Below are 25,169 nucleotides of genomic sequence, written 5' to 3' on the forward strand. Positions count from 1 at the left end.
CGTAAACACTTGAAATAGCTTAAGTACTCATTTGACACATATCTCCTTGACCAAGACTAAGAACAACAAACAATATATCCCAAATATAAATAAATGTGTCTTTATATTTATATTTGATTTAAGAAAGAGGCTGAAAGTTTTCCTGAAAGTTGTCAAAGTAAGGAAAGCTCCGTGTAATGAAAGTTGATTTCATTCTAAAATAGGAAACATATAAGAAGGATAAGACACATTAACTATAAGAATAGGATTAGGAAGAGGGGAGTTTTGATGCTTGCGTTGACTTAAGAGTTAGTTAGAGTATGTTGCTATATATATGTGTGTTGTTTTAATTGAAATTTTGGAAAGAAGAGATGATTGTTAAGCCTGAAGTTACATCTTTAGATGAGGACTTAAGACAGTTAAGAAATTCGAAATTCTCGTTTGAGTCTATTGATGAGATAAGGAAATGGATATTTGGAGTGTTACAAGAGGAAGAGACTAGCACCGCTATGTTAACTTTATTGGAGCTGTTGAAAGACGGTACTGTGCTGTGTCGATTAGCAAATGCGATTTATAAAGCCGATGAGCCTTCTGCCACATTGATTACATGGAAGGAATCTAAGATGCCATTTGTTCAAATGGAACAGATATCGCAATTTCTGCAGTTTGCCGGAGAGTATGGAGTGCCTGAGGATGAGTTGTTCCAGACAGTCGATCTGTTTGAAGAAAAGGATTCGGCGATTGTATACCAAACGTTGAAATCCCTATCTCGTTATGCCAATAAGAAACACCCGTCAACATTCCCTGTGATTGGTCCACAGCTTGCCACTAAAAGACCGAGACCTCCATTAAAGCAGAAACCAAAGCATTTGCAAGAGAAGTATGGTTGGAGCACGCAAGAGTATGGTTACATGAAAGGTGCTTCCCAAGCCACTGAAGGTGTCGTCTTTGGCCAGAGAAGGGATGTCACATAATGCTGCTACATTAAAGATCAATAAATATTAAATATTAACCGCTATGCTTTATATGTATATATGTGTGTGTATGTGTGTGTTTTATATGATTATGTAAGTGAACCCAAAGACATTAATGCATAAAGGAAATGAATTATTAAGTTAATTGCATGTTCATATCCTTGTCTACGTCCAGAATTCTGATTGTAGTGAAAATATTTCGCAGATCAACGCTTATGTCGTCGTAGTCTGGTCCCAGCTCTTCTTTTATATAATACAATGTGTTCAAACGCAGATGTTTTATACATGACCAAATCCCGGTCATTGTATCGCAATGAATTATCTTATATTTGTAACTCTTATTAATATTTGCTAAGTTATCAAATTTCAATCCAGGCATCACAAGAATCACACAATCGTTCTCCAAAATACTATTCCAATCTATGCTTGTATCCTTCAACAATGAAGTCGATAAAATAATGATACTAGAGTGCTTCTGCATCATAGTTTTTTTCTCATTGGTAGCCAATTCTTCATCTGCATCACGCTCTTCATTACCGGCATTCCTATACCACATATAGCCAGCTATCCCAAGTCCTACAAGAACACACGTCGATTTAATAAATAAATTGAATCCATTGTTTCTGTTATTACCCCTAGTCGCCATTATCTGATCTCTCCTTGTATTGATTCAATAAGTCTCCATGTAACAAAAGTCTGATATTTTCTATGTCTTGCTACGTGAAATATTCCAATTAATCACTAGTTAACTGAACACAGTATCGGCAGCTTTAAAATTGTGATAGCAGTTGCCTTAAAGTAAACAGATACCACCCTTTTGTCCTTTTAAAACAAAGGTAACGTTTGTTCTTATATGGATTGAATTGGATTAACCTTTATTTTAAACAACACGAAAACCGAATTTGGCGTAACATGCATTTAAGATCATCGCATCACTTAAATTTTAGAAGTTAATAATTCAGTATTAAGAGATGGATTGTTTGTATATTGGTGCTTGGCTGTTGTAAATTAAGATAAGTTATTGTTATCAGGATCAGGGTGTTGCAAGTTCTGTTTTGTCCCTCTCGAAGGAAAGCTGCTATTGGATTAAATAGAACAAGTGGATCGATAACTAGATATTACTATTGATTTAGAAATGAGGATTCCTAAAGGAGAAGGTGCTAAGTTTTCAGCTACTACCGTTTATTTGGAACATTTAACGACTGCCTTAAGTTGTCTAGTTCCATTTGGGAATAAAGACGATGTTTTGATATTCATTGATAAAGATGGATTATCGTTTGTAAGAGACAATAACCATGTTATAAGGATCCAATTGTTTTTATCAAGAGAGCTATTTATGTCCTACTCTTTTGAAAATGAAATAGCAAATGATCAATCAGCTTCAGAGGCTGGAGCTGGAACCCATAATGAGCAAATGGAAGATCATTTAAAGGTGAGCGTTAAAATAAATCATATTTTAGATAGTGTAAGTATTATTAACAGGAATGTGGATGATATTGTGGAATGTACTTTATTCTATAATGGGTATGGTACCCCATTCGTTCTGGCATTCGAAGATTCGTTGATTTCAGAGAGAGTAGCATACTCGACATATTTGACCAAAGAAATAGACAATACGGGACTAGAATTGGATAGATCTCAAATCATTTTTGAATGTATGGTAAAGGGGGATGTTTTATATACTGCATTGAAAGATTTAAAAGAAATTGGATGTAAAGAATGCTATATATATGCAAAATCCAACGATAATCCAATGGAAAATGTATTTGCATTGATTTCGAAGTCACAGTTAGGCTTCTCTAAGATCAAGATTCCAAGTAGTAGGTCTATCTTAGAAAAATTGCAAGTTTATGATGGAGACTCGACTACCAAAAGAAATAATGAGCCAGTAATAGGCTTTTTTGATTTTAACACATTTGATAAGATTAGAATAAGTACAAAAATTGCCAGTAAAGTACTATTTAGAATGGATGTTCACGGTTTGTTAAGTGTTAATATTTTAAGCCAAACAGATGACGTTATGGTTTCTGACGTTAGAAATTCTAAAAAAACATCAAATGCAGCTGATAATTTGTTTAATTTTGATTCCTATACAAATCAGAAACAGATGCAACTGCCTAAAGACTACCCAGGCATTGTGATAGAAATTTGTATGCTAGAGAAAGAAGCCATTGACTCCTTGGCTCAAGAAGAAATCGCACTATTAATGGATACTAATGATACTACAGGGATGTCAGAAATTACTAAAAGACAAACAATTGCTGTAAATAAGTTAACAGATCAAACATCCCCTTTAAATCATACAAATGGTAATATTTTAGGCCTGAATGGTAAAGTAGACGATAAATTTCAATCGATTGATGAAAGCAGTGTTCCGGTCAATTTTATTCCTCAACATGATAGTAATGGACATGATAATGAAGGAACTCAAGATCGTGAGAATCGGAAACGTAAAAAAACTGAAACTAGTAATTCATCTGTAAACGGTTTACCATTGTTCTTTTAATATCTAAATAACATAGCATTTATAAGTTAGCATTCAGAAAAAATATAGACACAAGCTATAAGTATATTATACATATGCATATACAAATAACTTTGAATAGTGTAGATTGTGAAAAGTGAATTTCTTATTCTCTTAAAAGACTTGACTAAATAAAAAGTTAATTAAAAATAGAGATAAACTATATAAGTGTACTGCTCATTCTAATAAGTCGCTTATTGTTGAGAGAAGTGGTCTAAGATCATGCTACGTTCATCAGTTTCAGCACCCCAGTTGGTGACAACGACGACAGAGGCACCGACGACCTTTCTGACGTTGCCGTCACGGTCGACCTTACCTAAACCAGCCCATTCACCTAATTGCTTGGCATCGGCAACCTTGATTAATGGAACCTTGTGTTCTGGGTCATTAGCTAAACCTTCAATTAACTTTAAGATGTTATCTTCGGTAACAGAGCTAACTAAGACAACTAATTGAGCTTGACCTTTAGTTAAAGCCTTAGCAGATTCTCTTAAACCTCTGGCTAAACCATCGTGGATTAAAGCAGTTCTTAAGACAACCTTTAAGGCATCTTCGATGGTAACTTCACCGGATTGTTCAACGATTTCTTCTTGAACTTCGACAACTTCTTCAACGTCAGACATTATGATTTATATGATTATTTTATATCGGCTAGTAAGGGACTTCTTCGACAATTAAAATAATTTCTCCGTAACCTCTTGTTATATGAAACAAGTAAATACAAACTGTAAATATATATACAAATATAGGACTAAATAGAGAGTAAAAGAATCAACTGTTAATTAAAAGAGTTTCACTAAATCTTGAAATACATTCATCATGAGGAAACTAATCAAAAGAAGATACTAGAGGAGATTGATGAGATGAGATTAGATGGAAAAAGATAATTATAATTTTTACAGTTTAGCAGTAAGACTATATTAGTAACAATTGACAGGTATTCAATTATGAATTCATTGTACTTACTAACATACAGGTTCATAATCTATCAATTCTACTACTTAACATTTGAGATTGCATAGTTAAGGTATATTTCAATGACTTTGAAACTTTTTCTGAAACTACCTCTTTGCGTCAAATTTCAATTTTTTTTGAATTTTTTTTTTTGTTATTTTCTTCACTATTTCCTGCAGTGATTTCTGCGTAATAGTTGGATTTTGTAATCTTTCCGTCTCGGTGAAAAGTAAATGGCGGCAAACAAAAAAAATAATAGTAATTAATGACTGTTTTGTTCGGTGCGGTGTTTGGGTGTTGGTATCTCAGAAACAGTCACTCGAAAATGATGATTGTTACTTACAATGAGTAAAGATGGATGTATTGTGTCACTTGCAATCTAGTCAGTCATTCGTATTCTTACTAATATGGTTTGGGTATTTACTGTTATGTATTCATTGTAAGTTCGTGTTTATTTAGTATTATTTACAATTAACCCTGATGTCCAAGAATTGATTTGAGCAAAGTATAAATGAAATAGTGAGTAAGTTTTTTTTATTTAGTTTTAGTGCATGAAGTAGAGATGCGATAGTAAAACAAAATAAATAATTTAAATTTGAATATAAATACGTGTATGGAATAGTTCTAGAATGGAAGGCCAGCTTAATTGATTTGTACTATTCTCATCTATTCTTTCTTTCTTTCTGTTTTTATTTTTCGCTGTCGCAAAAGATTGTGTAATCCTTATGAATTTATGTTGTTTTTTTAATTTCATTTTAATATATCTTTCTGTGGGATCATTATTGCATTTTATGAGAACCTTGTCATATTTCCATTTCTCCCATAGGTTCTTCATTTTCAACAATATCCATGTCTCTTGCCTCATCTTCTTCATCATCTTCTTCGAAAGTGTTTTGGTACTGGACATCTCCATTATTTTGATAAGTTGGAATGTCTTCGTCTTCAAAATCAACATCAAAGAAATCATCATCACTGCCAACAATTTTCTCGTACAGCACTTTTGCAGCTGTGATCACATCATCGTATGATATCTCGGCACATGGCATTGAAGTATAGACAATGTTGTTATCACTTGCCCCTGGAACTAATAATGATGAATCTTTAGGCCATTCTTTTGAAAATTCAAATACTGATGGTGTTACAACATCAAATGGTGGGGTTGATGTAAATTGTGTATAATATAATTTTAATAAAAATTGAACTTTTTCTCTTGGGATGTATTCTTTAAATGATTGACCTAATTTAACCGAATTAATGATGGTTTGTCCATTTGGTCCAAGTTGTATCAAGTCATTTTCATTCTCTAAATCTGTGGATGATTCTCTAATAATACTTCTTTCTAACGCTTCCAGAGCAGCATCTAAATCTAATTCAGCTCTTGGGCCAGTCTCAACTGTTGACAAGTACCATATACAGGTACCCTTGGCACATGACTCAGTACCAGATCCGACAATAAAAGCTTGTACAACAGTTCTATTATTCGACTTTAAGGAATTTGGTGGGAAAACTACAACAGCAGCGGATTCTCCCTCACCAAACCATTCCGAACAAGATTTCTCAACAATGCATGTTAATCTATGAACTTCATATTCTTGCTTTGGAATATTTTTACTGTCTAAAGGAGCTTGTGTTGGAGATACTATTACTCTTTCTTCTACTTTTATCTTAGAGCCATCTTTAAATACTGCTTCTTTAGTAGTTGGATTAAATGATAATAACTGTGAATTCAATTTGTATGTACTTCCAGCAACTGCAGCAGACCTGCAGAAACCTTGCGATAATTCACCGGGACCACCAAATTTAGAATATAATACTGGGAAAGGGCCATAAACATCAAAACTTGTTAAGTATCTACGAATTCTTTGTAATGCATTTGGTGTTTTGACATCCAAGTTGTAACATAAACCAATTGAAAATATTAATTCGTACAATTGATTGTTCTCCAATTTGAATTTCTCTACTAAAAAGTCTGATATAGGCTTTTCAGCATATTGTTGCCAAATCTCTGGTTGTTCATCCCAAACTAATACAAATTTAATGAATCTCATTAGATTACGTTTTGACATTAATGATAAATTTTGGTCAGTAAAAATTTCTTGTTTTGTATTTGTTAATTTTTCAAATGAATCATTTTCATATGTATGAAAATTTGATAAAGATTGAAACTCTAAGTATTGGTGAACTCTTGATTTAACTAAAATTGATAATAAATCGGATTTTGCAAAAAGAATTTTTGGTGATAAATCAATTCCGAAATCTCTTGATACGTAAGTGTTGCTATGTCTTAAAGATTTGGAAATGTATAATTTAGCATTAGTGTAACAGACACTCAATGAGCTAGTGCCTGAGTTGACTTCATTGACCCAATTACTTATCTGATCAATAGTTAAAGTTGCAGAGGTGTCCCCATAGTAATCGTTTTTATCAATATGCAAGACGCTTGAACCTTGCCAAGCAAGAGCAGCAGCCAACACACTTTCCACCATACCAGTGCCTGCTATCAAAACATCAACTTTATCCGGTGTGGTTTCAGGTAAAGGATCTTCAATGCCTGCTAGATGCGGAACAACAGGTATATTCATGCTATTTTGTAATGAACCGCTTAAGAAAGAACTTCTTCTTTCAGCCACTGATGGACGACGTTCAGCATTTAACATTATGTCTTCTCCTTCTTAACTGTATTCTTTTTCTGATATAAGTGAAATAGAATTTTAGTGTAAGTATTTCACCTTAATTTAGATAATAAAAAGTTACAATAACGATTCGACACAAAAAAGAAATTCTAAAAATAAAAAAAGGTATCTTAACGACTCAGTCTGAAATGAACTCGAGTAGGATTGATAACAATGGTTATGATGATGATAATAATAGTAATGAACAATTAATCAAATATAATAAAATCAAGTCGAAAAAATGGAAAGAAACACTAATAGTATTATTATTAATTAAGTATGTTAATTAGAATGACGGTAACTTTTTCTTTTCTTGACGGGTTTGCCTCTGGTTTTTGAAACCTAGTTCAGTGGACTCTAATCAGTATATGTAATTAATCTCCAATTATATCTTATTTTGATACTTTTAAGTCTTAAGATAAATAAAAACAATTAATTAATAAATAAACGAAAATTTAACTTACATATATTAATTATATTACCTAACAAATTTTAAATATATAATAATCTTTTTGAACCTTTTTTACCTTTATTAGTGAATCTTCATTTTCATGAACTATAATTACGTGTAAGCTGGAAAAAAATTTTCACTATTTTTTTTTTAATTTAATCTTGAATTTGAGAGAAAAAATTTTAAGACAATGAATCAACATGAATAGTAATCCATAATTAGTTTTAATGTATGTAGGTATGCATGTATGTGTGCTTGAAGATATTGTTTATTTGATTGCTGGTTGAAGAAGAAGGAAAAGGAATAGAGCGAGAGTAGTGCAGATAACTATGTGTCATTTTTGCCTAGTGAAGGATTCGTTTGTTCTTGTGAGTTTATTCGATTGTCTTAGTTAACAATCAGATAAATAAAATTGGCAAAACAAAGTCGATACGCACACGTAAACTTATTGTCAGTATTTCTGTTGACATAGACACAATATGCAAGGGTTTTCAGAATATGCAATGTGTTGTTATTATAGTTTTTGCTTTGTAATTGTAATGGTTACCAAGGTGGAAGTGGGAGTAGTGACAAATGTTAACTGGCTAAGCTAACTGAAGGCAGAATACATTCTAAAACTGTTCCTCTTAAATAAAACTCGTTTACATCTGTACGGAATGCAACTAATCCACCAAGTATTAGAATTGTTCCATTTATTTGTATTGGAGTTGAAGCAATACTGATTAATAATTGATTTTGCAAATTAGAATTGTCTTGGAATAAATATTCGAACGTATTGTTATCAGCATTATACATTGTCTTGACATTGTTACCTTGTAGACAAAGACTATTTATGTCAAAAATATTTAATATCGAGGCTCCTATTGGAATACTATCTTGCTTCTCCTCTCCTAAAGCATCGCCATGCTTTAAGTAGGAATTCTTCCTCAATGATGCATTCTCCTCACAGTAGATTTTTTTTACGTCGCATTGTAACAAACCCCCAACAGTTACAATCATATTGCCGACAGTAAATAAAGTATGACCTACTAAACCTAATTCAATTAAGACTTTGGGTTCTCTTTTATCACTGCTTACTCGGGCATACTCAGGCAACTTTTGCCAGGTTTCTTCTACTATATTAAATGACCACATATCTCCAAAAATATGGGTCTGATTGGCACCACCATGATATAAAAGAGTAGATTCATTAATGTTTTCTTGGATTGGATATGACAGGCAGTAACTGTTCTCTTCATTATTGTTCTGATTACTATTGGGAGCATCAGTGTTAGATTCACTCATATTGGTATCCATATAGTACTTGTCTAAATGGGAATTGAGCAATGTTTTCTTTTTGATAGAATAAATGTCAGGTATGCAATATGCTCCAAAGGCCCTAGGTTCTGGCCATGGATCCTTATTAGTCTCAGTATTATTTGTGTTTTTCTTCCTTCTCGCGATTACTGACGCTTCTGCACCATCTCGAAATATTAAGTAACCCTTCTTGCCTTTTGACATTACCTGAATATTTATTTTCCACATATCATTAACTGCCATAAAACTCTGATTACTTTTCTGAATATATCCACCAAATATCAACATTGTTATATCATAAGGTTTTCTTGAGTTAGGCCTTTTTTTTGTACTTTTCTGACTATGTTTACTAGCATTTTTTTCCAATAATAATATTCTAGGCGACTTACTCAAACTAATATTTGGATTTGAAACTGCTTCCACACTACTAGCTTTGCTACTAGTACTATCAGTGTAAACAGAATTATCTGTATCAACATTTTGTAAATGAATTTGACAGTGACCAAATCGTGGTTGTATCGTTGTTTCACCGAATTTATGCTTCTGAATAGTATATATATCCACTTTTTTGAATGTAAAAGATAAAATATCTAAAATATATGCATCAGGATTCATGTATATATTTTTTTCTAGATAGTAAATATCATCCTCCATATACCAAGTAGTCTTTAACTCAAAGCCTCCGTAATAAAATATGTATCTATCAGTTATTTTTGTTCCCTTTACACATATTAATGGTGGAGGTGGTAGACCATGTATGTCATTTTTTTCAAATCTATTTGAGGATGGATTAAATGAATATAAGAATGGATTTTCTACCATTGCAGGATTGTTGATAATATTTGGGATTAGTGGCGGCGGTACCTTTATAAAGTCTTTTATTCTGAAGCTTTTCAAATTAGGTGCTTCTTCATCATACTTATAAGAAGGTACTAAGCCACCAAAAAGAAAAACCTGATCATTTACTTTAACGGTAGAGTGGTAAACTAATGATGGTAACTTGATATTTCCAAAATAACTGGATATCATGGTACTACCACCAAAAGTATCAAATTCAGGGGGTATATATCCGGTACCCTCTATGAATAAAGGGCAACTTTTACCTTTAAATGATTCTATTTTATCTCTTTTTTTTGACGATAATCTATCTCGAAATTCTGACCTAATAGCAGGTATCCATATATCATTATTATCAAAGCCTAAGCTTGGTTTGATGTTATCTAACGTTGATAGTTTATCGAAATGATTGAAATATACATATAACGCTTTTGAGTTAAAAATCTGTTGAGATTCAATAGCATTGACGTGTGTATCATCTTCATTTTGTGTCGCCACAACATCAAACGCAATATCGCTAAAGCTGTTTAGAAGAGTTTTCTCTGGATAATATGAAATATTTCCTATTATATACTCGTAAACATTCGCTTTATCAATAGCTGAAGAATTATAACTATCGATAGCGCTTGAATTGGGACTTACTGAACTGTGTGAATCTGAAACACGAGTCGTCGTGGAAGAAAGTTGTCCCTTATTCTTTAAAGTCAATAAGTTCATTCCCATTGATTTGTAATAATGTTTCAAATATCTTTCATTATTAATTTGTATTGTTTTCAAATAATTAGAGTCATTTCTCTTAGCTATATCATCATGTTTCATAACACTGAAAGAATTTGATATGTATTTAACAGGGGAGAATATATGATACTCTTCATTACCTACCTCCAATTCATCAGATTTTACACTCATTCTTCTAAAGGATTGACACAAGTTTGGTTATACTATTACTTGGAAAGAAGAACAACAGGATGTCTAGTGGATCTTTTGTTTTTCTGTATGATGACTATTTGCAGACTATGCAATTGGTAGTTGATGAACCTTAAAAATTAATAGTCAATGGATCGAATAATAGAGACACATATACTAATTTGATAGATTAGGGAAACCTCTATGAATATGTATGTAGATAGTTGAGAAATATGACAAAATTGAAAAAAAAAGTGTATGTCACATACTATTTCTTTGTGCCGTTAATATAGAAAATAGAGGTGATTGATATTTTTTCTGGGATGACTGTTGACCTCAAAAAGTAACTTCAAAAATAAAAATAAGAAACTGATCTATTTTCTTGAAGGATAAAAAGCGTATGCCTGTTGTTTGCTTAATTGAAGTATAAATCATTTTTACTTACAAAGAATGTAAATTAAGGAACATTAATAGTCCAATTACATTTCGACAGATAATTATTGCAATTAATTTTATTATTGTTATAGTTATAGTAATGTCGAAATGGTTTCCCTCAAACGTTGTTATTAGAAAAATATATTCATTTCGTGAAATCTCTCAATAGATATTATACTTAATACATAAGTTAATTTCAGATATATTATTTGAATGATCAAGTTACCAATTTATTATAATTAGAAATGTAAAAAATTTTATAGGAACGATTAAGAAAGTCTACGTTAGTCTTTTTCAAACATCAAAATTATTTTGTTAGTATGAAAAACATCCCAGAGTTAATTTATATACACATGCTTAATTCAATTACAATAAGAATTCATTACTTATAAATTGCAAATATTGATTAAATACTAGATAAAATAGGAATTAACTTGAAGAATACAATTTAAATTATTGATTTGGTATTTCTAGTGAAATACCAATCATTTTTTTCCTCAATCTCAACTCAACTTCTTCAGGGTCTTCATCTTCTTCCACTACTGTCTCATTAGCTTCTTCAACAACGGCATTCGAAACACTAGTAGATGTAGCCTCAGTTTCAACCTTTTCATCTTTATTTTCCTTAGGTTCCTTTTCTTTGGCCTCGGCAGTCTTCGTAGCTTTTGCAGTTCTTCTCTCATCTCCTGTCTTCAAAGTATTAACACCAGTTAAAACAATTAGACCAGCACCAACCACTAATACTACTAAGATTAAACCAACACCTAAACCTTGTAGATAAGGTGGTACAATTTTAGTATAAGCTATAAATAGGTCAGCAAGAGCTCCATCAGATTCCTTTAATTTATCTTCATTATCTCCTCTCTTATGTTTTTGAGTAGTTTCATTGTCCAATGGAACACTGACACCTCCACCTAAAGCAAGTTCCTTATCTTCTAATTCTCTCTTGGCCTTAAAAGTGGCATTGCCAATCATTTCAGCTTCTTTGATTGATTTACCTACATAGATGTTGTCGAAAAGTAGATCAATAGAACCACTGTAAAATTCGAATAATATACCACCAACTGGCTCAGATAATTTTGATGGTGTTGAATCTTCATAATGTTCTGGATTTTTGATTAATTCAGGTTCCCAAACACCCATATAATCAGGATTTTCAATCATTGGTTGTTCCCAAAGTCCCTTGTAATCTGGATTTGATATTAGTTCAGCAGTCCATTCACCACAACCGAACTCAGTATCACACGATGGGTTAGTAATTAATGGTGCAACCCATTCACCGTCTGCTTCCTCATTCCACCACTCTGGTTGTTTTGTTCTTTCAGGATCGGGAATGTACTTAGGGATACTTTCATCCCATTTTTCGGGTTTCTTGGCTTCTGGATCTGGGATTACTGCACGGTCATCCCAAGTTTTTGGTTTTGTTTTAGATGGATCTGGAATAGTTTTTCTATCGTCCCAGGTCTCTGGTTGAACTGCATTTGGATCTGGAATCATTTTTGGACCACCAAATGGAGGATCAAAGACACCTTCATCTAATAAGTTGGCAGCAAAAGTGACTTCACCATCGAATCTAAGTTCAAAATCTTGAGTCTTACCATTAAGACGTAATGTGTAGAGATGAGATTTCAAATCTTCACCTAGCCTGGATTCTGGTGCTTTTTCAAAAAATACTAACTCAGTTTTATTGGAAATAGGGTTATGTCTTCTGAAACCTAAATGAACTTCATTAGTGTATGGAGCACAGTTATCTGGTCCAAAAATTAATTCCAAAGTTGGTGAGTCCTCGCCACCATATTTTTTCAGTTGAGATTTTTTAATTGGAGGTAATAACTTTATAAATGCACCACCACATTCCAATGCAGTTTGAATTTTAGTTTCATACTGGATAACCAAATCATCACCATCTTCCATGACAATTGGTTTTTTGAACACGGTACCAATCATACCGAAACCTTTGTCGGTATATGTGACTAAAGATTTGTCACCAACAAAACCTGGAACAATGTAAGCTTCTTCCAAACCCCATTTGACAGGATATTGTTCAACTAATTCATCAGAATATCTGTCATTAATTTTTTTTTTAGAAGAAATCCATTTCTTACGGAAAGCTTTTTCAGAATCATAACCTTGGAAATCTTCAAAGAAAGAGTCATCTGCTAATTTGAAATCATGTTCCTTAATTGCTGGATGTTCAAACTTATAGCCAGAACCATTTTTGTCTGCAGATACAGTAGCAACAGAGGCTGCTGCAAGGAGAGCAACTAAAAATTTAATATTACTCATTGCTTTATGCTTAGTTCCTCTAATTTTAAAAGAGCAGATACATTTAAAAACAAAATTAACTAAAGAAATATTTAAAGAAAATGACTTGTAATTTATATAGATTACTGTAATATTAATTCTATATATACATTGTAATTCATTTTTTTTGGGTTAAAAAGTGTGTTGTGTATTAAATTTTCAAACTTTACCTTCCAGGCTTAAGTTTCTCCTCTCTTTCCTCCATAAAAAATTAATTAAAGTCAATTGAACGTTGCCGCAAGGTGATGTTCATTGAATAAGAAGAAGACAGCAAACACAAGAAAGTGCTATTTATATTTTAAGATTGCATGTATCAATGTTCATTCTTTCTCATTAACGTGGATTCTTATATTTAAGTAAATTTTGATTGTGAATAATGTTACAATGCAATTAAATTTTCATATATATATATACATGCATATATATACAGTTATGGATATTATGGTGTAATTAATGTATCATGGTGACACTTACATTAGTGTTATGAAATGAATTTATCTATGAGCATTATATTTGTATCAAAGGTGGAAATTCAAGGTTTGTTGAATGATCAAGTTTTAAAAGGAAACAATATGTAACTTACCTATTCATCTTCCATAAGAGGTAAAAGGTCGAACATGTTTTTGTTTTGGAGTTGATCAGCCACTTTTTTCTCGTTTCGTTCTTCATCCCAACCTTCTGCATCACCATAGGTCTCTACGTTCATGTCATCTTTTATTTCAGCTGCTATTTCACTATCTTGCATTTTATCTTCATTTTCTAAGTCAAGTTTCTTTTCAGCAGCTACTGGGTTGAGTTCTCTTCTCACAGCATTGTTAATGGAATCCCAACCTTGTTTTCTTGTCGTTTGAACATATTTAGCACGAGAAATAGACTTGGATATCTTACCGTCTAATTTGTTTGTTATATGCAGAGCTCTTTCAAGTCTATCCTTATCGATACTTGTGATTGAATCATTGATTCTTTGTTCTAAAAGTTTTTTCGTAGCTTTACTCTTTCCCTTCGTTTGCTTCTTCTTACCAATTTTGGCATCTAACAAGGCTTCGTTTTTTGCAGAGACTCTAATTAAAATATTAGATAAATTTGTGTTTTCAACTCTTGGAAGCTCTGATAATGATTTAGATTCAGGTTCTAATGCAAGCTCATAAGCTGCTTGTCTAGCAGCACGCGAATTTTTACCTATCTTTTTAGCCATGATTTATTAATATATTCTTACTTTTCTCTGCTTAGAAATTCAGAAACTACTAGAAATTTTAATTCTCATAACTCTGGTATCTAAATAATAATCAATAAGACATAATATTTACATATTTTTAAAGCATTACATATTATTCTTTCATCAATAAATAATCTCATTGCAAATTTTATCTCATCTCATTGAAATTTTTTAAATGCGAGGAGGAAAACTTTTTTCAAATAAATCACCGTACCAATCTCAATAAGGTTGAATACATTGACAAATATTATAAAGATTAAAGTAATGCACTGTTCAAATATAGGAAAAGGGTTCAATATATATATATGACTTTGTTTATTTATATATATGCTTATACAATAGACGATAAATTAACATAATTTTATAGTAGAAACAAATGCGGATGATATTATTTTATTAATATAAGGAAGTACATGCCAGAGTTATCATCATTATGCTCTTTGTTGTTGTTGTTGTTGTTTTTTAATTCAGTGTGTTTAAATTACTAAACGTTCAGCTCTACTGGTCTTCTATCACGTAACTCACCGTTGTTATTTGGTGTTAATAAAATTTTTATAACATGACCTTTATCGTTTAATAATCTCATGATGGCGCCATCAACACCATCTTCAATTGGGACTTTGTTCGTAATCATATGAGATGCTGACGCAATATCAATTTTATCTGTTTCAAAAGCATCAATGACTTCTTCGAAATCTTCAGATGTGTAACACATAGAACCGGTATATCTCTTTTCTTGGTGTGTAATGTCCATTGGGTAGAATTCGACTGGTTTATTATTCCAGACGGCCACATTGACAGCTGTACCTCTGAAAGTACAACATTCAATGGCGGCATTTAAAGTAATTGGTAAACCAGAACAATCAAAAGTGTAGTCGAACCCATCACCATTTGGACCCATTTCTCTTAATGTTTTCACAGATTCGTCAAATGGCACACCAGTTGGGTCATAAACCTTGGCACCCATTTTACCAGCATATTCTCTTCTGATTGTAGCTGGTTCGGATAATACAATATATTCACAGCCAAAACCTTTCAAAGCCAAAATAGTACCTAAACCAATTGGACCACCACCGATAATCAAAGCAGACCCACCTTTCTTGTAGTGAGCAACTTTAACAGCATGCCAACAAACCGAAATTGGTTGAATTAAAGCACCAATATCCAATGGCATATGGTCTGGGATTTTATGAACATGAGCTTCGTTGATAACTAATCTTTCAGCAAATCCACCACTTTCCAGACCAGCACCACATAAAGCTAAATGAGCACAAATATTAGTCATACCAATTGAACAAGCACTGCACATTGGTTTATTAGCATTTTGGGATTCAGGCCAACGGTATCTATCCTTACAAGTACCAGTTGGTTCAACAACAACGTGGTCGCCTACTTTAAAAGTCTTACAACCTTTTCCGACTTTTTCAACAACACCAGATATTTCATGACCCATTGCTTGAGGTAAACCATTACCTGAAATTTCATTATGACCACCATCTGGTGGGAAAAAAATTGCACCTTCGGTGTATTCTTTTAAATCTGTACCACAGATACCACAATATGAAACAGCAATGATCAATTCATCATCTGCAGAAATGACTGGTTCTTTTAGATCTGTTGTGAATCTAACATCATTTTGACCGAAGTAAGCTAAAGCTCTCATTGTTACTAGATAGAGATGAAGTAATTTTGTTTATTTGTTTGTTTGAAAGTTGATATCAATGATAGTGGGAAACAAAGTTAAAACCACTAACAACTTAAACAATTTGAGTAGAAATATATGTTGTTTTTCTTTGCCTGAACGCAGATACAAAAAAAAGTGAATACTGTTCCATAGATAATATATAATGTATAATGTATATAAATGATTTTTTGAAAATTTATTAATGAATGGATATTATATAACCGGAGAAGTATACGAAGTGAAAGAGAAGCTACATATAACCACAATATGTTTATTTTTGCATATGGAAGATACAATATAACGATCCCATTGGTATCTTTTCAGTTCCAGATAAACACGCATTTCCCAGGTCAATAGAATGAATATACTGATAAGGTTGTGATGTTTTAGTGGACATTACTTAAGAGTGTCATTGGAAAGACATTGAAGTCCGTGTTTAAAGCTAATAAACTAATCCTGAAGGGACTTGTAGGGGCAGTAAGAATACATGTGAAAGCTCTTGTGTTATTGTTTTTCTTGTAGTTGTCATTGCTGCGTGAAAAGGAAGCACACTTGAATAAAAAAACATTAGATTGAAGATATCTTGTAAACTGAATGAGGTGTCTGCTCTTTATGGGTTACACACACTAAACTTAACATTTATAGACCCTTGTATAATTCAATTGATTAACAAGTATGTGTTACTTAGTCAATAAGTGAAACAGAACGACCTTAAAAAAAAGATGATGAAACCGAGATGTATGCAAGGTATGGTGAGATTAGAGGAAACACGTAGACATTGATTTGTGGTCAACGATTGTGAGAATGAAATGCGTAGCAATGTACTTTACACGGATATATATGCCTCGGAACCGGATTGTTGTGCAACATTTTAATGAGTTCTTGTTACTGACATTAACGAGTGTGCGTGGCATGATGTTTCGATTTTTATTTCTTTTCTGCGTTGGTTTCTCGGTGTATTTGGTCTGCAATTTATAGTGTTGTTGTTGTTGCTTTTGTTTTTCCCTGTTTTGGACAGCGCACAAATACGTTGTTCCGGGTAGTTTATGTTTTTAACGCGTCACAATATGTAACTTACACACATACTTCAATGGTTAGATTAATTAGTAAGGTTCCTGTTCCTCTCCGCCACCACCTTTACGCGGTATTAGCTTCTTGGATGCGTACAATAATAAGGTCATAATATAAGATCAGCATATCTGATAGACAGCATTCGTGATCAGATATTATTTGGCCTTTTCTATTGTATGACTAATACACTTCGCACAAATGTAACGTCCAGGGCCAGTTGAAACTACAGTATGCATTGACTGTTAGTGCGTTTCGTTTCGTTTTGTATTGTTGTATTGTCTTCTGCTATGCATATCGGTGAGGTTAAGGAGCATGTGAAGAATGAAGAACCTATTCTTGTTTGTGCATGTGTTTATCTTGTGTGTTTCACTTAGCTATTGCACAATAGGGGAAAGAATGTTAGGGACGGGACTTCGCTATAGCATTATATAATTATGTGTGTAATAGTTTTTCGGAGATGTGTGTCTAACGCAATGTGGAACGTACGTATTTTCCATAAATAAAAGAATGTTCTACGACTAATTTTGATCTGAAATTACTTTTGCTTGTCAAAAATAAATTAGTATAATTTTGTACTGGAATGACATGTTATTAACTTGCATCTTCTGGAACCAAACTCTCTTCTGAAAACATCTTTATTAATATTTACATTTGGATATATCTAATTACCAGTTACTGATATGTCAATTCTCCTGCCGACATCTACATATCATAAACTAAATATAAATAAGTTGGAAACACGATAATGGATAAATCATTGACAATTGTTCACGCGTTTAGATTTCGACCTATCCAAGATACAGTTCTGCATTGTATGAATAACAATACTCCGGATTTATCGAGCTTTTTGACCCTTTTTTGACCGGTGAATAAAAACAACAAACTCATCGAGAAGCATACTATTTTCCTATCCTTGTTGGGGGCAATGATCTAATTATAGAGAACTTTTGTCTTGAGATGCGTTTTCTACGACGCTGCTGGAACAACTCTAGTCATAATATGGAAAAACAGGCCGGAATAATTCTGGAGATTTCTGAAATTTATCGATGATGACTATTTTAAGCAACATTTTTATTGGTATGGGGTGGGGAAGAAAGAGAGAGGGAAATCAAAACGAACAGAATTGCATCATTACGAAAAAAGAAAAGAACGGATAATAAATATATGCGAGATGATAAAAGTTGTTCACACGGATGCACAAAAAGCTATATGTTTTTTTGCCTCTTGTTGTAGATCTCGGCTTGGATATCACGATCAGGACAAACTAGGAAAATTTAAGCCGGGGGGGGGGAAGTGAAGAAGCGCGGAGGAACAATATTAATGCATTTCCCCACTCAGTTCATAAAATATTAGTAACCGTACTATTCCTTTAAGTGAATAATTTATTCACTTAAAGAAATATGAAATTGATATGGATAAAATAATCTGGGGTGGAAGAATACACGGATACCATTACTACTGATAATGCACACATATCCTCTATTTTTGTCGTATGCTAGTGTTTCTTTTTTTAATATTATTACATATAATTGAGCCGGGCCGAGATTTTAGTGAAAAGAGCGGTAGCGACCGATATCCCATTTTTATTATCAAATACTATATCACTATACCAAGCAAACTCTTTGCTATGTATGTACTGCATAAATAAAATTTAGCAACTCTCACGTAAAAAGTTTTATTGAAAAATGTTGATATCATCATGTGATACTTCCAAATTTGGACATTGAATACCATGCAATGTTGACCTCTTACAACTACTACTAAGATAGCAATAAAGTGTACTATGGCTTTTTCCTTTTTCCTTTTCTTCCGCAAAGTTTCTCCATCGACATAATTCCCGTGATGTTTTTTCGTTATGGGACGATCACCTGACGTTGCACAAGATTACTGTGCGCTTGCAAAATGTTTTTCACTCTTCTGGTTCTTAATCCACAACAACATTTCCTTTTCCGGAACAAAAAACAACAAACAAAACAAAACAAAACACGTTTGTTGCGTGCGGACGTTGCTCTGCCAAAGTTTCCAGACGCAACAAAAAACAACAAAAAAATTTTTTTTGTTGTTTCCAAAGCTGCCAGAATTCCTATCTCGGAAATATATTTCCCCACTATTTTTCGATGGTGGCAAATATATTTATGTATTGTTTTTCATATTGTTGTTATTGTTCCCGTGAGTAATTAAACGAGTACAGTTATCTTTTCTAACTATTCAATTGCTTTCACTAATAAAATTAGTGGGTTCCCACTAATTTTATGTTTGTCCAGTTTTTCACAACTGCGCAAAAGCCAGGGTGTTCACGAAAGTAGTGCAGGTTTCAATTGCAATTTTGGACAAATTTATCCGACCGCAACGTCGAACAATCATAGGACTGTCTGTGACAATTTCTCACTTCAATGTGGTAATGATGCAATATAATAGGAAAGATTTTCATGGAGGGCGGGGGGGGGGCGGGGGAGCGAGATTGAAACAGCGGTCAAGCAAAAAGAAGCGTGCATCGATTGAGTGCAGTATTTTTCCCGACACGGATAATTATTGTTGCTCTTTGCTCAATGGGAAAAACTATCAGATCTGCTGTTGCCCGCGAAGAATATGCAGTAGGAAACTCCAGATGCTAATATAAATATGTTTTTCGGACAACTGTGCTGTGTATGCGGTGTTTCAAAACAGCATAGACGACACCAACGAAAAGTTTTTTGCCATTTTCTTCCCCGCAACAATTCTGTGGGGGATAAAGCTCTGGGCGCAAGCGAGCGGGTGCCAGAAAAGAAACAACAACGCACACAAGCACCAAAGAAACGCACGCAGCATTGTCTTATATTATTGCGCTTTGTTTCTTTTCTTTTTTTTGTTTTGTTATTTGCCGAAGTGATTCTGGATCTCTTCTGAGATAATGTGCAGAGCAGTACATTTTTTGCTCTTTGTGTTTTTCTTTTTTGCAAAAGAAACCTAAGCATTTCCGAGTTTTGTTATTTTCGAGGACGTTCAACTTCCGACATTTTGAGCCGTTCTCTGCATAACATTCTTTGTGATTTTTTGTTTACTTTCACGTTTCATCCCCACTTCCCCCACTCCCCATCACGAAACTTCCTAATGTGACGCAGTGGAAAATATTTCTTTTTTAATTTTGTTTTTCCACAATCTCGAGAGTTTGTTGCACGATTACGGCTGTATCTCATTTCTTTTGTTTCTTCTCCGCAGTTGTTTCTTTCAGATTTCTCCAGGAATCTTTAGTTTCCGAAAATTTAAAGCAAACAAAAGAAACTGCAAACGGCAGTTCGAGATGGCAGTAAATGCAACCATCAGGAGAAGACCAAGAAGCAAAAACTAAAAGACAAGTTTTTGTTTACTATATCAAAATTTTTGTTGTCTATTAATTTCAGCATCGCTAAAACTATTCTCTTCATATTTTTACTTCTAAATTATAATTAACATCAAAGAAAATATTCTTCAGCAACAAAAGTTGACATCTATTTCAATTTCCAAAACATATAAAAAGGACTACTATTTTTCATTTGTTCCAATTATCAATCTTGTTCTTCAAATTATATTTTTATTATCAATTATCTTCTCTCATACAAAAGAGAACATCAAATAAAAACATTAGATCGCATTTACTAAAGAAATTCATATACTAATAATAATACATTAGCATTTTATTATTATTATTCTTTTTATTTATTAGATTTTTTTATTGTTTTTTAAGAAAAATATAAGTTTTTACAAACAAATTTTAATTATGTCAGAACCTGTTACTGACTTACAAGTTACTGCCTCTTCAGAAGGCAACGTCGAAGCTGTCTCATCTAACAACTCTATTGCTTCCAATAAGGTTGAAGGTGATGACATGGATTTAAAGGCTCCAGAAGATCCAATCCATGCTACCGGTCCACTTTCCCAATACTTCGGTGTCTTATCCCTATGTTTAATGATCGCCTTTGGTGGTTTCATTTTCGGTTGGGATACTGGTACCATTGGTGGTTTCGTTAGTCACGAAGATTTCTTAAGAAGATTTGGTTCTAGACACTCAGATGGTACTTATTATTTCTCGAAGGTTAGAACTGGTTTAGTTGTCGGTATTTTCAATGTTGGTTGTGCTATTGGTGGTTTGACTTTAGGTAGAACTGGTGATATGTACGGTAGAAAACCAGGTTTGATGATTGTCGTTGTTGTTTACGTTATCGGTATTATTATCAGTATTGCTTCCATTGACAAATGGTACCAATACTTCATTGGTAGAATTATCTCTGGTCTAGGTGTCGGTGGTATTGCTGTCTTATCCCCAACTTTAATTGCCGAAACTGCTCCAGCTCATTTAAGAGGTACTGCCGTCGCTTTCTACCAATTATTGATTACTGGAGGTATTTTCTTAGGTTACTGTACTAACTACGGTACCCATCACGGTTACAAGGACTCTACTCAATGGAGAGTTCCATTAGGTTTATCTTTTGCTTGGGCCTTATTCATGATCGGTGGTATGTTATTAGTTCCAGAATCCGCTAGATTCTTAGTCCAAAAAGGTAGATTAGAAGAAGCTAAGGTTTCTCTATCCAAGACCAACAAGGCTACTGTCGACTCTCCAATCGTGGTTCGTGAATTTGACGAAATTTTTGCTGCTGTCGAAGCTGAAAGAGCTGCTGGTAACGCTTCTTGGGGTGAAATTTTCTCCAGAAAGGGTGCTATTTTAAAGAGAACCATTATGGGTGTTATGATACAATCTTTACAACAATTGACTGGTAACAATTATTTCTTCTACTACGGTTCTACCTTATTCAACTCTGTTGGTTTAGATGATGGTTACGAAGCTTCTATTGTTATTGGTATTGTTAACTTCGCCTCCACTTTTGTCGCTTTATGGACTGTTGAAAGATTTGGTCGTCGTAACTGTTTATTAGTCGGTGCTGCTACCATGGCTGCTTGTTTCGTTATTTACGCCTCTGTTGGTGTTACCAGATTATACATTGATGGTTATGATGGTCCAACTTCCAAGGGTGCTGGTAACTGTATGATTGTTTTCACCTGTTTCTACATTTTCTGTTTTGCTACAACCTGGGCTCCATTAGCTTACGTTATCGTTTCTGAAACTTATCCATTAAGAATCAGAGGTAGAGCTATGGGTCTATCCATTGGTGCTAACTGGATGTGGGGTTTCTTAATTTCCTTCTTCACCCCATTCATTACCGGTGCTATTCATTTCGCTTATGGTTACGTTTTCTTTGGTTGTTTAATCTTCATGTTCTTTTACGTTTTCTTCTTTGTCTGTGAGACCAAGGGTTTGACTTTAGAAGAAGTCGACGAAATGTACCTAGAAGGTGTGTTACCATGGAAATCTACTTCTTGGGTCCCACCAAGTCAAAGAGGTGTTGACTACGATGCTTCTGCCGCTGCTCACGATGACAGACCATGGTACCAAAGATTCAAATAAGAATGTCGTTAATTACAATACCTTTTTATTAATGTCGAAGTGACTTTATTTTTGATTGAAACCTTTTTAATAATAATCAATTATAATCGTTTACTTTATTTCTTATAGATTATGATGAATGTTTTCACACTATAATTTTTATGATTCTAATGCTTTCATTTTTAGTTTAACTTTTTATAATTTTTATAAATGTATTATTAATGAATAAAAAATTTTAATTTAAAAAATCAATTGTTCTTTGGTTTATAGATTGATCACTATTAATTGTGCAAATAGCAGTCAATGACTGTCATGGTGCATGCTTACTATTATATTCTCAAGTATATTTTTACTTCTCTCGTACTGCTTAGCACGTGAATAAAATATATATATTCACCCGAGATCAAAAAGAATTCAATGCGAAATAAACTAAATTAACCAAACGGCAGTTTAAATTTGGTTCGGGGGAGTAGAAGAATGTGCAACGCATCTCAATTAAAAATATCGAAAATAAAAAAAAATTTTTCATGCCAAATATGTTTTGATCAATATTTCATCTGTGCATGGTTTCCTGAGCTTTGCTCGTTATTCCCATTTCCTCAGCTTGGCGTTTCGTATGCTGGCCTTAACTTAGTGGTTGCTAATAAAAGGTCGGTAGTAATTAAAGGTTTTCTAATTTCAATGGACATGCAGGCAGTGCAATGTCAAAACGAAATAAAATATAATGTGATGCGTGCCATTACCCATGGGTTTATTAAATTTTATTAAATCCTATTAGTGCAATCACAACTTACAGCACAGTTCCCGTTACCATCTTTGCCTTATTCTAGAATATAGTTGCAATCGTTCCTAAGGGATTTGTTCTAAAATTTTTTGAATACTTTCAAAAATAACTTCTGAAATAACTTCTGCGTTATGTTTACAGTAAAACTGGTGTGATATGTAATAAAATTAACTAATTACAAGAAGTATATATTATTTTTCGAAAAAACATGAAGACCATACAATAATTATTGTATTAATGTTGTGGTTAATGCTAGGATGAACTTTTAACTGTCGCACTTACAGGTTTTTTTTATTCGTAATCCTGAATATCGAGTTTTACAGTAGATAGTTGGTACAAAATTTATCGTATTGGAATTTAATTTTAAGGTTTAAAACGTTTATTTGGGGAATATGTTGCATTACAATTAACCTAATGAAAGTTGAAAAGAAAGATGGTCATTTTTTCATATATTAATATAGATTATAACATATAAACATAGGGATATACATGCATAAATTCATACATACATATATATATATATGTACATAAGTATGTGTTATGTGTATTCTCCAGATTGGTTGATATTTTAACATAAAGATGTTATGTTTGATTTATAACTGAATGTTAAAATTACGTTGTACTGTGCTACGCTAAATAATCATCTACCAGTTATAATTGGCATATATAATGGCAACAAATCAACATTACGAAATTGTTATTAACTACTAGTTTGCTTGATTGTATTTTGTCATACCTTTTATCAACAAATTTTATCTTTTCCAGAGAAAAAATATCTTTTTAGAAGAGCTTATTATTATTTTTATTTTAATTGATTACAAAGAATTAACAATAATAATTACAAATGTCTTTTTATGAGTTAAGTGCCGTGGACATTAATGGTGAGAAATTCTCTTTCGAAACTTTGAAGGGGAAAGTAGTTTTAATAGTCAATATGTCTTCACAGAGTGGACTAGATCCTCAATGTAAAGAATTGAACAATTTATACAGGCGATTTAAAGAGTCTAATTTTGTAATAATTGGTTTTATTTCAGATCAACTAATAAATGAAAGTATAATGAATCAACCTTCTTCGCCTTCTAATGTTATCGATGAAGTAACTTCGAATTTAATGTCGCCCTCATGTAATGTTGAATTTTTAATAATGGATAATATCGATGTCAATGGTCCTAATACTGATCCTGTATTCAAGTTTTTGAAAGAAAGAAAAAAAGACTCTGCTGGGTTTCAGGGTATAAAATGGAATTTTGCAAAGTTCCTAATTGATTCAAATGGAAATGTTGTTAAAAGGTTTCATCATATATTTCACCTTCGGCAATGTACAAAGATGTCGAAGCATTATTATAAAGTTAAGTTTACCAATGCAGCTTTCATTCAAGCATCATACATTTATCAATTACTTTTTATCATTAAAACATTTCGATTATTGGAAAATTAACTAATTTTCAAAACAATGATAGCATTATCTTATCATCCATCTTTGAGTAAAGTATTGGATTAATTCTAATTGTTTGATAACATCATCAACTGTTTATGCTAAAGGCTCTCCACCTTCACCTGGTTTGCAGCGACTTGTGGGAAGAGCAATGTTTTGTAATAAACTACCGTTATTTTATTTAAACCTGAAATATTATTATATTGTTTTCGTTATTATGATATTATTCATATTTTTGGTGTAGAA

General features: G+C 32.9%; 11 protein-coding genes across 11 annotated transcripts; 4 read left to right on the forward strand and 7 right to left on the reverse strand.

Annotated features, from left to right (window-relative positions):
• Nucleotides 1-350: 350 nt before the first annotated feature.
• SCP1 (Scp1p) lies at nt 351-953 on the forward strand (the record flags this gene model as incomplete). The annotated part of the gene is made up of 1 exon (XM_003686891.1): nt 351-953. The coding sequence occupies one exon, from the start codon at nt 351-353 to the stop codon at nt 951-953; it is 603 nt and encodes a 200-aa protein (XP_003686939.1).
• Nucleotides 954-1,089: 136 nt separating this feature from the next.
• Nucleotides 1,090-1,599, reverse strand: PEX22 (ubiquitin-protein transferase activating protein PEX22; the record flags this gene model as incomplete). Its single annotated transcript, XM_003686892.1, has 1 exon — nt 1,090-1,599. One exon carries the CDS (start codon nt 1,597-1,599, stop codon nt 1,090-1,092), a length of 510 nt encoding a protein of 169 aa, XP_003686940.1.
• Nucleotides 1,600-2,088: 489 nt separating this feature from the next.
• Nucleotides 2,089-3,459, forward strand: RAD17 (Rad17p; the record flags this gene model as incomplete). Its single annotated transcript, XM_003686893.1, has 1 exon — nt 2,089-3,459. The coding sequence occupies one exon, from the start codon at nt 2,089-2,091 to the stop codon at nt 3,457-3,459; it is 1,371 nt and encodes a 456-aa protein (XP_003686941.1).
• A 212-nt stretch (nt 3,460-3,671) lies between these two features.
• RPS12 (40S ribosomal protein eS12) lies at nt 3,672-4,100 on the reverse strand (the record flags this gene model as incomplete). The annotated part of the gene is made up of 1 exon (XM_003686894.1): nt 3,672-4,100. One exon carries the CDS (start codon nt 4,098-4,100, stop codon nt 3,672-3,674), a length of 429 nt encoding a protein of 142 aa, XP_003686942.1.
• Nucleotides 4,101-5,234: 1,134 nt separating this feature from the next.
• On the reverse strand, nt 5,235-7,088 carry MRS6 (GTPase-activating protein MRS6; the record flags this gene model as incomplete). The annotated part of the gene is made up of 1 exon (XM_003686895.1): nt 5,235-7,088. One exon carries the CDS (start codon nt 7,086-7,088, stop codon nt 5,235-5,237), a length of 1,854 nt encoding a protein of 617 aa, XP_003686943.1.
• A 1,042-nt stretch (nt 7,089-8,130) lies between these two features.
• Nucleotides 8,131-10,596, reverse strand: TPHA0H03070 (uncharacterized protein; the record flags this gene model as incomplete). Its single annotated transcript, XM_003686896.1, has 1 exon — nt 8,131-10,596. One exon carries the CDS (start codon nt 10,594-10,596, stop codon nt 8,131-8,133), a length of 2,466 nt encoding a protein of 821 aa, XP_003686944.1.
• Nucleotides 10,597-11,481: 885 nt separating this feature from the next.
• On the reverse strand, nt 11,482-13,314 carry CNE1 (calnexin; the record flags this gene model as incomplete). Its single annotated transcript, XM_003686897.1, has 1 exon — nt 11,482-13,314. The coding sequence occupies one exon, from the start codon at nt 13,312-13,314 to the stop codon at nt 11,482-11,484; it is 1,833 nt and encodes a 610-aa protein (XP_003686945.1).
• A 601-nt stretch (nt 13,315-13,915) lies between these two features.
• Nucleotides 13,916-14,527, reverse strand: ECM1 (Ecm1p; the record flags this gene model as incomplete). The annotated part of the gene is made up of 1 exon (XM_003686898.1): nt 13,916-14,527. One exon carries the CDS (start codon nt 14,525-14,527, stop codon nt 13,916-13,918), a length of 612 nt encoding a protein of 203 aa, XP_003686946.1.
• A 505-nt stretch (nt 14,528-15,032) lies between these two features.
• TPHA0H03100 (2,3-butanediol dehydrogenase) lies at nt 15,033-16,211 on the reverse strand (the record flags this gene model as incomplete). The annotated part of the gene is made up of 1 exon (XM_003686899.1): nt 15,033-16,211. One exon carries the CDS (start codon nt 16,209-16,211, stop codon nt 15,033-15,035), a length of 1,179 nt encoding a protein of 392 aa, XP_003686947.1.
• A 4,828-nt stretch (nt 16,212-21,039) lies between these two features.
• Nucleotides 21,040-22,725, forward strand: TPHA0H03110 (sugar porter family MFS transporter; the record flags this gene model as incomplete). The annotated part of the gene is made up of 1 exon (XM_003686900.1): nt 21,040-22,725. One exon carries the CDS (start codon nt 21,040-21,042, stop codon nt 22,723-22,725), a length of 1,686 nt encoding a protein of 561 aa, XP_003686948.1.
• A 1,607-nt stretch (nt 22,726-24,332) lies between these two features.
• Nucleotides 24,333-24,926, forward strand: TPHA0H03120 (glutathione peroxidase; the record flags this gene model as incomplete). Its single annotated transcript, XM_003686901.1, has 1 exon — nt 24,333-24,926. One exon carries the CDS (start codon nt 24,333-24,335, stop codon nt 24,924-24,926), a length of 594 nt encoding a protein of 197 aa, XP_003686949.1.
• Between the last annotated feature and the right edge of the window lie 243 nt (nt 24,927-25,169).

Source organism: Tetrapisispora phaffii, chromosome 8 (assembly GCF_000236905.1).
Source record: "Tetrapisispora phaffii CBS 4417 chromosome 8, complete genome".
NCBI lineage: Eukaryota > Fungi > Ascomycota > Saccharomycetes > Saccharomycetales > Saccharomycetaceae > Tetrapisispora > Tetrapisispora phaffii.